This window comes from Triturus cristatus, chromosome 11 (genome assembly GCF_964204655.1).
Source record: "Triturus cristatus chromosome 11, aTriCri1.1, whole genome shotgun sequence".
NCBI lineage: Eukaryota > Metazoa > Chordata > Amphibia > Caudata > Salamandridae > Triturus > Triturus cristatus.
The window spans coordinates 1,052,171,682-1,052,185,726 of record NC_140594.1 but is presented as its reverse complement, the minus strand read 5'-3'; the positions used below and the strand labels follow the sequence as shown (position 1 = coordinate 1,052,185,726).

The window sequence follows — 14,045 nt, the reverse complement described above, 5'->3', positions numbered from 1 at the left end:
GGCCAAAAAGCACCTGCCGAATGGACTGAGGGTTCACACCATCAGGGCCAAGACTGCTACCACTTGTAGGTGGAGTTTCTGTTCTTTACAATTTTCAGGCTATCACGTGGGTGTCAGTGCATTTGGTCACGAAGCGCCACTTCTGTCACAGCTAGCTCTATCACGAAGTGCATTTTGCCCTTTCAGACTTGCAGGACTATTTGGTCTGAGCCCACTCCACAGACCCTCCACCTTTGAGATGGACTCCTACAGGTAAAGAATCTGCAGTTACAATTATTCATCAGATAAACCAGTTTATTACCTTCTGTAGTGCTCTTTCTGGTGGAAGCTCGTATCTAACCACAGATTCCTTATTGCCCTCACACATCACCTCCTTGGAGTGGTTTCTTTTTACCACCTAAAAAGGTCCAAATTAGAGATCTCTACACTGGTAACAACATTTGTTTAGTGCTCCACGTCCAACAGCATGGAAAGCAGTAGCGTCCGGCATGGCTCGCAGGGGGGTCACGCTGTGATTGGTTTGAAGCACCGTGACATGGCACTCTGCCAGGGGCTAGCGGGGTGTGCATGTTCTCCATGCATGCAGAAGGGCAAAGTGCACATGACTGGTTTTGGCTGCCCGAGAGGGCCGACCAAACAGTCTGTGCACACTCAGGAGTGGGCAAACCACTCCTCCCCTGCCCTGTTCGGAGAGCAGAGAAGCCTCAACGGCCCACCCACAAAGCAAACATTTAATGGTAATAACTAGAAGTTAATACCATTTTATGTTTTGGCTTCTCGCACTGCGAGAAAGCAGTGGGGTGACGCTCCTCCGCCATAGCGGAGGAGCTGCCCCTGGTGGAAAGTGTCAAGCAGGAAACTGAGGTTGATGTGGAGGGGTTGTGCTTATTCGCGGCTCCGCATCCATCACTTCTGGGGCAGAATGAAGCCAACGTGAAGCTGCGCGGAAGCCAGCAAGTGGCACGAGTGACCACTGCTGTGGAAACGTCTAGTAAATATTCTAAATGTGACTAATATGTGGTTCTGTAGAGAATATTTAGCAGGAGAAGCCTTACCAAAGGTAAGTAACTTGTTTGTAGACTTTGCTTACCTTTATTGAATCAGTTTCTAATATACAGTGGTCAGTGGTGGGGATCAGTCAATTTAGGTGATTTTGAGTTTTTACCACATAATTATGGATTTACAGCATGTACCACATAATTTGGAAAATTAGCAGATTTTACCAAAATGATGTTTCTATCTCAAATGACAAAAAATAATACTGACAGAATGTGCTTCATAATTAGCATTGTTGTTGCATACTTTAGATAACTTTGATTTTTCATGCTACATAATTCTAATAGCCCTGACATTTTTCATATTTCATGGTTACCTGTGAAATATGGGTTGATATACAAATGACAGCACCATTTTCTACAAAAAAGTACCAAAACATGATATATTACACAGCGGTGGCCGCCAATGTATAGTAATAGTTAAGACTGTTTCCATAGAAATAGATTTTGTAGTTTCCTAAAAACTTTGACTTCGTTTGACGAATCTTCACAAAACTTTCAGGATCATCACCTCGCCTCCTTTGTGGAAAGTTTCAGGGTAATCCGTCAAGTGAGGGAGGGAAAAAAAGAGGGGGGGTCTCAAAACGCATTTTCCTCATGCAATTTTTTTATTGGAATATTTAACAGCATTACCGCCAAAGTGGATGAACTGAATTACCCCAAATTTGGAATGAAGACATATCTTTCCCAGTAAGCATGCTTTTTGTGATTTGGTGTAAATCCGTTCAGTAGATTATTTCTGGCCTCCCTAGGACTGTGGGATCAGCAGATAAAAAGAAAAGATCAAAGATGATGTGGTAGCCAGTTTAGGACTTAGGGACTCAGTCCCAGTCACCCCCAAAAAATAAACAAATAGGTGGGACAGGACAGAGACCGGGGGAACCAACAATATTAACAAAAATTAAATGGAAAACATTTACAAAAACGCACAACCCAATGCCACGTAGAAAATCTCAGTAAAAGCTTAATATTTTAAACTAAAAAGACCCACTTATGCTCACTAGTTATTGTTAACTGAAGTAACTGTAACACACACACACTTGCCATGCACTGCTTATGACCTCACATATTACATCATTCATGACATGTTTTGTGACATCATTAATAACATAACTGATAAAATCTGAAATGACAACATTGATGACAACACTGTCATCAATGATGGCACAAGTTATCATTATTTTAGTTGACTGTTACTGGTGAATTTTAGTGTTTTTTTGTTTGTTTAAAATGTTAGTTTTTACTTACATTTTTGCTTAACTTTAAAGTCACTTAAACCTTTGTTTTTTAAGTGAATACACACACACACACACACACACACAAACGCAAACACACACACGTTTATTAGTACTCCTGGCCTATGTGTTATTTGGATATGTGGACTCAATTATTACTAAAGTGCACAGGTCAAATTCCATGTAATTATCAAAGTACAGCCTAAATGACTGGAAAAAAACCCAATGCTTATTGTCGTACAGATTCCATTTCAAAAGCAGTTGAGGGAAGAAAACTTATGAGCCATACTTACAAAGCTTAGTTATTGTGATTCTATCGCAGTGTACAGATTGAACTTATAGTACTTAGTATATGGTTGTATATTTACTGAACAGCAGTTACATAAACTATACTTACACATTTGGTCAGTTTAATTTACTATTTATTATATTTGTTAAGGGAATCATGACCCATGCAAGGTTTTGCCTTTTGGGAATCATAGCACCTCCCAACACACAACTATTATAATAAAGATCATATTATAGTTTGCACATTTGTATTCATGCTGTACATATCATCTTTAGTTAGTCATCAAGTACACACACATTGCACTCATTAGAAAAAGGAATCAAACATTAATTAACTACTTTACTGATCATGCATGCAGTTGTCATACGTTGTGTAATTATTTATTCTTTATATCCTCTTACCCGTTTTAGAAAGCATGTTCCGAGTGAATCTGGGTTTTCTATGCAATTTGTTAACTCATTCAGAAAAATGCTACAAAAAAGATAAGGAAATACTGAGTGCTAATTCATTCTGTACACATTAGAGACCATTTGTTTGATATTATATGATTAAAATATAAGAAAACAATGAAGGCGCATACTGTATCAGGTTCAAAAAATGTGAAGACATATAATTTGTTTAACACAGTTTTCTTACTACCACAGTTTTTTCAATACCAATTCAACAGCTCATGAAAATGTATCATAGAATAGAGGGTCAGCATAATAGCAAACACCAACTTCAGCCATATAAGCGAATTAGTCCATATGCCCGAAATGGCCTTTGATGGTGTATCAACCACAAATAGATAAATAGTCTTTTTGATATTGTTATTTTATGAGACAGATCAATTCTTAGATTGACCGGTTGATGTGAGATATTCATCAACATTTGCTTGGTTTGTTTATGCTATTATGCTGACACACAGTTCTATGAGAAAATATTCATGAGCTGTTGTTTCGGTATTGATAAAACTGTTATATAAATTAAATGTCTTTTCATTATATGCACCTGACACAGAGTATGTCTTCATTAATAAACAATTGATTGTTAATGTGGTAAAACTGTATATGAGAGTTAGTGAAGATTGGATTTACTCAAACCATCATGCAATTACTATAAACCTTGACAGACATTACTCCTTCAGGAGTTACACAAATTACTCCTTAAGGGGTTTTGTCTTATATTCTTATATTCTACATAGTCATACCCAATTTCCCGAGGTAATACTGGGTTATCCTATTGTATACATAATCAAATATAAATATATCTAGTTCATTAGTACATATGTCTTCAGTATAGATGTTATAAGTGTTTGTATGTGGTTTAGAATTCAATGTGGTTTTCTTTAAATGTAGCATCTCAACGCAATTTGTAGTTAATTGTCATGTATTCTTTGAATTATTACATATTTCTCCATTTCTATGGAGGTCATGATGTTCTGCCAGCATTGTCCCGAACCAGCGTGGATTCAGTGATACATATTAAAACTAATGTACTCTTAAAATACAGCTGTAGACATTAGTGCTATATGACATACAATTTAGTCATCTAACACAGTAATGGTTTTCACCACTTAAAATCTCCTATGTTAGTTTGTCAAACATGTAAACTCTGCCACTAAAATTCCAACACATCAAGAGACTACTGAGCTTATATTCCCATAAAGGGTAGTCCTATATATAGACTGTGTCCAGGGGCGTAGTCATCAATATTCCAGCATGTGTAGTGGTACTGGGGTTTAGGGCATTGAGGGGCGCTCGGCATACAAATTATAGTTGTAATTTAATATCCACAGGATTGAGGGACTTATTTTACTTGCCTGCCTTAAGGCTTATGGTCCTTGCATTCATCTTACTGTGCCAACTTCTTGCTGGTCTATTAGATGGAAGATCATGTAGAAGCTTACTGATAAAACCTTAAGCGGCCTTGTGATAAAGATCTTAACTAAAAGCTAATGTCTAAAAGCAATATTGTTATGTATTGCTTACAGCTGCAAGGACATTCATCGCAATCTTCGAATTGATACTATATTCCTGCACCCTACGGTCTTCATTTATAATCATAATGATAGAATAAGCTCCTCCTGTGTGCAGGGACTATGGAGCACTTCAACTTCACATTTATCAAAAGAAGATTAAAGAGTTTGGCTTATCCAATGCAGAGAAGCCCTCTCCAGAGTCCATCTAAGGATGATTTGTCCGAATATTTGTAGGATTTTTTAAATATTAAATGTCCACACAAAACTAAATTGCAGCATCTAAAAGTCAACTTGCTGCTATACGTGTAAATACACCTCAACGTTGCATAGATCAGCATCAAGGGACTCAACATCATCCCAATCTTCAGAAGGACAGCCTACGCTGCCCAATAGAAGGACTATGCCAGTTTCCCCAGCACATTTTAGGCCTCTATCCTTTATAATTCCAGCAGAAGACAGATTGTGAGACCCATTGAAACCCCTCCTGGTTCCTCCATTTCAAGCTCCATAATCACTTTGTGTCCTGGCAAACATCAATGTTGTCAATTAGTAAGATGAGTCCTTCTCCATGTTCATCACATAAACCAAGGCTATTTCAAGCAGATATACCACCTCCTCCTCTACTTACTCCTCGGCATCCATCAGAAGAGTTTGAGAAAGATAAGCCCCCTTGCGGGAGTAGACATAGGAGAACCCCGTCTCCACCTCCTGTCAGACAACAATACTATTTCATCCTACACCAGTACTGCCTTGACTCGATAACCATTACATAAAGTCTTGCCGGTTGCTCACATTCCAACTTTAAAGGATGTGTTGGCTCAAGAAGCATGTAGGTTTAACATTATGTTGGAGGCTCCTCACACATTGGTGCCTATCATAATAAAGACTCTTTAACCCAGAGCAATAACTATACCCTTGTTGACACTGGTACCAGGATTGCAGGAAATAGTGGAGACCCATTTCTAACACCATGCATTAGCAAGCCCTTCACAGCTGATAAAGAAGTACAGGCCCCTAAAGCAGGACTTTGCAGTGCTTTAGTTTGGCCCTAAACCTGACCCTATAATTTTATTAGCTGTCTGGAAGTGACAAAGATCAGTAGGTTCAGAAACTTTGGCTCTTCCTTATAAAGAGGATGGACGTGATGTGAAAAAAGACATGGGGTCAAACTATATAGCGTTGAAGGCTGCCAGAGCTACAGCCTTTTTAGGGAGATCTGAATTCTCTTTTTAAAAAAGTTAAACAATTTACAGACGAGCTCCACGAAGACTGCCAGTAGGATTTTTCAAGAGTAGTGCAAAGGGTGTTGTTCTCTCTCATTGACTTCCCTGAACTTGTAGTTTCAGGCTGCTGTCATGGTATCACACTAAGAAGATCATACTTCCTCAAAACATTGAAATCTAATACAGAGCTAAAAATACTGAACTTGTCATTCTCTTGCTCTTCTCATTTTGGCCAGTATACTGACCAGGAGATAATGGAGGAATACGGTTGAAGCATTAAAAGCGATTGCCCTGGATGAAAGAAGAAATTCTTCAAATTGCCATTCTGCCAAAAAGATCTCCACTAATATTATTATGGTTGTATGAGTCTCAACAGCAACACCAAAGCTACACCTACCATCAAAGGTGCAGTTCCAGAAAGAAGCCTTCCAACTCATCAGGATGACCACCATATAAATTCTTCTGTATTCCATGTCATTGGGTCGGGTTAGATGATTTCTTAACACCTCAACGAGCAACAAATGGGTGCTGACTGTTCTACAAGAAAACTACTCACTTTTATTCAAAGCCCCTCCTCCATCTGTTCCATCAATGTCAAGGAACCAGCAGACCAACTTGCACAGGGACTCTTCATATTGGCTAAGAAAGTGAGCAACAGAAGTAGCCCCCTTCCAATGGAAAAAGGCATCTATTTAAAATACTTCCTAGTGTGAGAAATTCTGCATGTTTTCATTTCACTACATACAACCCCATTGGATGTGTGCAGTAGACTTATACGATTTGTCCCTCTACATTCTAGTGTCAAGACGAGCAAGAAGTTTCTATGGCTTGTTGCGAGTAAGTTTTATTCTCTTCCAGAGGATCCTCATCAATAGTCCTATGCACTGAATATTCCCACACATGTGCGGGGACCACGGAAATAATAAAAATGATGTATGAAATACATATATATATATATATATATATATATATATATATATATATATATATATATATATATATATATATATATATATATATATATACAGATATCATTTTTTCTCATTTCAATGCAGCCCCAATCTAGGAGGCTAAACAATGTAATAACAAATAGACTGCTTTTGCAAACACATAATATATGTATAAAAACACAGGAGGGCAAGTAGCACTTGAACTCTGTTTTTAATGAGTAAACCTCATGAAACAACTGCAAAAAAAGCAGACATTGTTAGCCTACAGGCTGCATTGTAAACCAATAGCATAGACAATGAAAGCATTTTCACACAAAACTGGCACCGTGCCTTGACCCCTAGCTTCCCATCATGTCTCAGGGGTGACAGTTAGGTCAGTTCTTTTCGGCTCCTTCAGTCAGGACCCTGGATTCACAGCTCTTCCTTTTGTGACTTTCTGTCAAAAATTATCTGATTTTTTGCTTTCACTCGACGTCTTTTAGAGTGAGAGTAAAGCCTTTTTTGAATTTCAGAAAAGATTTATTTCTGTCAGAAATGCCACCTTATTTGATCCTTGCCTTGCCTGTGGCAAGAAGGCTAGATCAGACACCCACCCTGTGTGTATTATCTGCCTCCCTGATTCTCAATCTTCTGCCACCTTTCATCATTGCAAGAAGTTGTCAAGAAGGACCATCAAGGACAGGGAGAGAATTCGACTTTATGGCCTCTCTGAAAGAGGTAGGTCTCCAGTGAGGCAGCTGAAAAAGAGAACTCGGTCGACATGGAGAGACAAGGTGCTTACCTGTTCTCCTTCGGCGTTGGAATCGGCGTCGAAGCTGCCGACGGCAAAGCAGTCGTCGTCGAGGACAACGGTGGTGCAGGCGCATCACTCTTCTAAGAAATCGAGAACATCGCTCTCAACGTCAGTGAAGGTAAAGGGCCCTCCGTTGTCGTCAACCAGGCGCCGATCAACGTCGAGGAGCAAATCTCCGTCGACGCTGGCTAGGCGATCGACGTCGAGGCAGCGGTCTCCGTCGACGCCAGTCCAAAGATCTTCGACGTCGAGGCGCAGGACTCCGACGCCGACATCGAAGTAGAAGTCTCCGTCGAGGTCAGTGCAAAGATCTTCAACGTCGAGGCAGAAGACTCAGTCATTGATGCCGAGGCAGAAGTCTCCTTCGATGCTGGCACACTGCAGGTCGACGTCGAGACACTGGTCTTCGGAGCAAAGGCACCTGACGTCGAAGCACGGTACTCCGTTGGCGTCAGGTAGACGCTCAACTTCGAGAGACCAGTCGACTGCAAGAGTGAGTCCTTCGTCCAAGAGGAGAAAGTCACCGAGACGACGGTCGATGTTGAGAGGGCAGTCTGTCCAGAGGAGACTTTCCAGATCGACGTCGAGGCACCAGTCCAAAGAGGCCTCACGTCCGGTAAGCCTATCTGCATCGCCGTCACTAACGTCGAGAACAGGTTCTCGCAGCTCTCACAGAGGTTCAACGTCCAGCTCTCCGGAGGTCGTGATCTCTACGTCCAGCAGTCCAGTGTCCAGGGGACATCAAGACTCGCCGACCAGGCCTGCACAGGAAAGAGAGAATTCGCCCCCTCCACATTCTCCTGAGAGGAGAGAAGGGCAAAGATCTCCTTCTTTCCATCTATTACCAAGATGAAACTGGTCCTTGCATCACTGGGCCGCGACTCCAGCCACAAGGGCACAGCATTACTCGAGCCACCTCCACAGGTCTCATTTGGCGCGGCTGGTACAGGCAGTGAATAGAGCGCGTACTCTATCAAGAGGCAGGATCGCAGTTGCACTCCTGCGCACTCTCACAGAAGGGGATCTAGATTTAGAAGCAGGAGGGGAAGGCACAGATCTCCCAGCACCTTCCTCCTCTTTCACTTATACGTCACACAGAGACTATTCACCTACTCTTACTGACAGCCCACCGTCGAGGGTCTCTCCGGTGGATGACGTTGGCACTTTTCAGGACGTGCTTGGCAGAGGGGCGGCGAAGCTAAACATCCCTATGTCGACTCGACAGAGTTTGTCCTATGTTGTCTTTGAGACTTTACACCAAAGGGCAGCATCTAGACCACTGCTACCATTGGTCCCGGGCCTAATAGAACCAGTTATGGACATTTTCCTCACGCATGCGACACTGTAGACCGCGCCGGCTAGGATTTTAAAAAAATATTGTTCATCGGAAGAAGACCCACTTTTCCTTAAATCTGACCTTCCCACCGGATTTTGTTGTTATAGCTGCGGCAAGAAAGACTCCTGCTGTTGCTTCCTCCTCTACTGTTCCACCAGATAAGGAGAGTTAAACACAGGATTCGTGGGGAAGGAAGGTATGTGGCACTTCAACCTCTATGATCAAGGTATCGAGTGCATTGGCTCTCTTGGGTCGGTATGACAGGTCTCTGTGGGACTCCCTTTAAAGATTAACGGAAAAGTTACCACAAGAAGATCGCAAGGATTTTGAAGAGATCTTGCATGAAGGCAGATTTGTGGCGAACCAAATTTTCAGTGCCGCAGCTGATGGAGCTACTCTTTCGGCTCATGCCTTTGCGCATGGGATATGCGCTAGAAGAACCTCCTGGCTCCGACTCACAGCGCTCAAACCAGAAGCATTTTTTTTTTTTTTTTTAAATTTCCAAAACCTTTATTCAGCATGAATACAAATTACACAGCCCCATGCCTACAACCAACCTGTGGCCGGCAGCGTGGTACAAGAAGGAGAATGAATGTTAAACACAGCTGCCTGCCTACAACCCTCCAGGGGCCGGCTGCGGCATAAGAAGCAAGATACTTAACGTGCCAGTACGAAGGACCATCACCCCCAAAAACTTTTGCATTGAAGCAGTCGACCCATAATAACGTGTAGCAGTGGTATAAAGGCGCCTGTCTGTTGCGTCCAATGACAGTCTCAACTCTCATCCCCGATTGCTGCCTGGCCAAGGGGCAGAAGTTGGGCCACCACCGCAGGAGCGGTGTCTAGGAAGGTGAAGGGGAAAGCGGGAAGAAGGTCCGCTATGTCTGTGGGTGTGATAACAGATATGCCTGTAAGGGACCCCAGATGTCAGCCGGCCGTGAAGCGGAAGGCAGGAGTTCAGCATAACGAAGTAAAGTATCCTGGCAGTGTACCATATCATCGATCCAATCCTTAAACCTGGGAGTTCTGCCCCGCCCCCATCTACAAGCTATCAGACGTTTCGCCATAAGAAAGGCGATAGTGGCAAATCTACGGACAGGTTTTCGTATAGTACTTGTATAGCCCAGGAGTGCCTGTGTTGGAGAGGGTGTCAGTGAGACATCTATCATTTCGGAAATGCCGGAAAAAACTTGTTGCCAATAGTCGGCAATTTCCCGGCATCCCCACGCCAGGTGCAGGAAGTCCGCCCCCGGAGCGCGACAGCGCCAGCATAGATCATCCTCTCGAAGGCCTATCCTATGCATGTGTGCTGGAGTGCAATAGAGCCTATGTAAGAACCGATAATGAATCACCCTAAACCTGCTACTGGAGGAGATCTGTTCGGTTTGTAAGCAGCAGTAGCTCCAGAGGTCATCATCTATGGGCAGTCCTAGGTCTTCCTCCCATTTTGTACGGGCCTTGCAAGGCGAGAAGTCTAGAGTGGTGCGTAGCGAGTGGTATAGGGTAGAGACTGCATGAGTCGGAGTGTTAGCCTTAAGTAAACGATGCAGGGGTTCCAGCGTGGGTGGCTCACTAGGAAAGTCTCCCGTTAATGCACGAATACCGCTACGAAGCCTGGTATATAGGAAAGTGTCCATAAAAGTGGGTGCAGAGTGAGTGAACATATGAGATTGGGAACGGAATTGTCCACTATGATAGAGGTCCCCCCATGTTGTAATGTGGAATTTGGCCATAAACTTTTTAAATAGTTGTTCCTGTAAAAGGGGCAGCCGGGGATGGTATGCCAGAGGAAGCAGTGGGGAATAGATGAGCGGTGCGCATGCCACCTTCGCAATGTAACGCCACGCTAGAATGGAGCTCGAGATCGTGGTGCGGTACGCTGTATGTGTCTCTGGTGTACTGAGTATCGCTCCCTCAAGTGGAATAGGCGCAGCCAGCCAATGTTCCACAGCCGTCTGCGGCAGGAAGGGCGTGGGGCGAATCCAGTGATGAATGTAGTGGGCCTGCGCGCTGTGATAATACAACTCGAAGTCCGGAAGGTCGAGCCCTCCATGCGCGAATGGACGAGTCAACACCTCCCAACGAAGACGCGGCCTCCTCCCTCCCCAGACCAGGCGAATGAGTTCAGACCTCAAAAGACGAAAGAAGGACTTGCCAGGGTAGTATGGGATGTTCATGAACAGGTACAGGAGTTTTGGAAGAACAACCATCTTGATTAAGGAGGCGCGGCCCGCAAAGGAGAGGGGCAGCGTGATCCATCTAGACACGCATGCCTGGATATATTCAAACGTGCGGCCATAGTTCATCCGCATTAGCTCCTCTCGGTCATGGGAGAGGAGTATGCCCAGGTAACGAACTTCCTCCATTTCCCACCGTAGAGGGTAGTCCAGAGGGAAGGGCTGGGCGGCCGCAGTCAGTGGGAATATAGTGGACTTCCCCCAATTGATGTGGACACCAGATAAACCCGCAAAACGAATAAACTCACGGAGGATAGGGTTGAGGTTGGCAGCGGGGTCACGTATGTAGAGTGTATTGTCATCCGCGTATAGGGAGATGAGGACCTCCCGCTGGAGACAGCGCAGAGCCTTGTCTCGGTGATGTTGGCGGAGCCGGGCCGCCAGAGGTTCCATCGCTATCGCGAACAGCAGCGGAGATAGTGGGCAACCCTGCCGGGTACCTCGCGACACCACAAAGGCGTCCGATATGCGCCCGTTCAACCCCACCCTAGCGACCGGTCTGTCATACAGGAGATCAATCCAGCGCGTGAAGCCCAGCGGCATGCCCATATTGCGCAAGATACAGTGGAGATAGTCCCATTCCAGGGAGTCGAAGGCCTTGGCGGCGTCCAAAAAAACAGCCACCAATGGCAAATCTGGAGCTACATTATGCATGATGGAGAATAGCGTCCGGAGATTATTGGAGGTGGCCCTGCCCGGGACGAAACCCGCTTGATCAGATAACACCAGGCCTCCCAGTAACAACTGCAGACGGTTAGCCAGTATTTTTGTCAGGATTTTTGCGTCACAGTTAATTAGCGAGAGCGGGCGGTACGAGTCGCAACACTGAGGCGGCTTCCCAGGCTTCAACAAGGAGGTAATCAGCGCCTCCTGCATTGATGGAGGAAGTGCGCCTGATTCATGCGCCTCCATGAAAACCTCACGGATCACCGGAGCAAGGATGTCAATATACGCCTTGTAGAAGTCCATAGGCAGCCCGTCCAGGCCAGGGGCCTTTCCCGGAGCCATCTGTTTGATCGCATCTTTAACTTCCTCCAGGCCCACCGGCTCCGCTAGGAACTCCCGGTGACGGTCAGAGAGCCATCCCAGTGTGAGCTCCCTAAGGTAGTCGTCCATGTCCAGTGCACCGACCCTGGTAGTGGAGTATAACGTTGAGTAGTGTGTGGTAAAGGCCGCCAGAAGCGAGCGCGTGTCCCGTAAAGGAGTCCCATCCTCCCCCTCCAGCTCCAGCACAAAATTAGAGCCTCGTGGTGGTCGGACCGCTCCCGCCAAAGATTTACCGGGTCGTTCCCCTTCCCCGTACGTGCGAGCTTTGAAGTATTGGCCTCGGAATTTTACCTCCCTTTCAGCGGTGGACATGTAGTCCGATAGCGTTTCGCGGTACTTTGCCTGCGCATCTGCATTGGTGTTATAGTCTGGGCTATGTTCTAGAGTGTGGAGTGTAGTTTCCAGTTTGCGTAGTGTATCTCTCAGGGTCCGTAGTACCCCGGAGCTCTTTGAAATGCAGAAGCCTCGTATCGTTACCTTCAGCGCCTCCCAGAGAGTGGCCATCCGGTCCACCGTTCCACTGTTGCGGGATAGGAAGTCTTCTAGTTCATGACCCAATTCTGTTCTAAATAGTTCATCAAGTAAGATGGTGGGTTGGAGTCTCCAAGTCTGAGGTCTGCCCACGATGTCGGGTAGCCGGAACTCGGCCAATACTGGAGAGTGATCGGAGTATGTGCGGCCCAGATGGCGCACCCCCACCAAGGAGGGGGCTAGGGCTTTATCCACCATAATGTAATCTAGTCTGGCCCAAGTTGCATGTGCATGATTCCAGTGTGTGCCTTCCATAGAGGTCGGGTGCAAGTGTCGCCAGGTATCCACGATCTCATGGGTGTCGCATATGTCCCTCAGGTATCTGTGTGTGTTAGTGTAGTGGTGCGTGGAGGGGTTTGACCTATCCATCGTGGGGTTTAAAACAGCATTGAAATCTCCCCCCCAGATAAGATGGGTGGATCCCACCTCACTGACCTTGTTCCAGAGAGCAATGAAACTGCTCGGATTGTCGCAGTTGGGGCCATAAGAGCAGGCAAGGGTGATGGTCTCGACCCCTATCCTACCCCATGCTATGCAGTAACGACCCTCGCGATCAGTGGCGGTGCCTATGGGAACGTAGGGAACTCCCCTTTTAACTAGGATAGTAACGCCTCTGGCATAAGACGAGTAAGGGGCATGAAGGGAATGTGCAGCCCATCTGGCAGCAAAGGTGGCATTGCGAAGAGGGTCCATGTGAGTCTCCTGAAGAAATACAACCTGAGCATGCAACCTGTCTAAGGCACCCAAGATTTGCCTACGTTTCCTGGGGTCCCCCAGGCCCCGAACATTCCAGGTGACAGCAGTGAGCAGGGCTCCCTCCCCCATCTCAGTGCCTGTGGTGCGGGTCATGTGTGCCGAGAGATGACTTATGGGTGACGAGGTGCAACTGGCAGCAGGGCCATAAATGTAATGGTCGAAAAAGGGTGACACAGTGTGCTATTTCAACAAATATATGCGCATTATTCATGCTGAATGCGAACAACAACTCTAAAACAGTCCCTGGAACTCCCACCCCCTTGCCTACTTCAACATCCCACTCATGTCGAACATCCCCAACCCCCATCCCACCCCCTCCCACCACTGCAGCCCAATCCTGCCGGAATGCAGACCCCCTCCCAATCTTTACAACAAACATATATGCAAAAAGTGGGGTATACCCTGTAGGGGACTCGCCGGTGTGCCGGACCTGCCCTTCCCATCCCTTTTTTTCACCCACCATACCATCACCCCATAGGGGGAGGAGTTCAGGTGGGACAGGGGGGGAGTGCCAGGGCGAAATCCAGTCGTCAACGACCAGACCAGTACCTTGTTAACAGTAGGCGACAGCATATACAGGGCCCCAAATCGTAATGATTGTTCAACCCGCGCATTTCAGCGAGAGGGCGAAGG

General features: G+C 45.5%; 1 protein-coding gene across 7 annotated transcripts in view; it reads right to left on the bottom strand.

Annotated features, from left to right (window-relative positions):
* MCF2L2 (MCF.2 cell line derived transforming sequence-like 2) overlaps positions 1–14,045 on the bottom strand; it is a 2,345,299-nt gene that overhangs the window by 779,682 nt on the left and 1,551,572 nt on the right. For all 7 annotated transcript variants that reach the window (XM_085635348.1, XM_085635350.1, XM_085635347.1 and 4 more), the window contains exon 18: positions 2,981–3,050. In XM_085635348.1, coding sequence (XP_085491474.1) covers positions 2,981–3,050 — 70 coding nt within the window. The remainder of the gene's footprint in view (positions 1–2,980; positions 3,051–14,045) is intronic.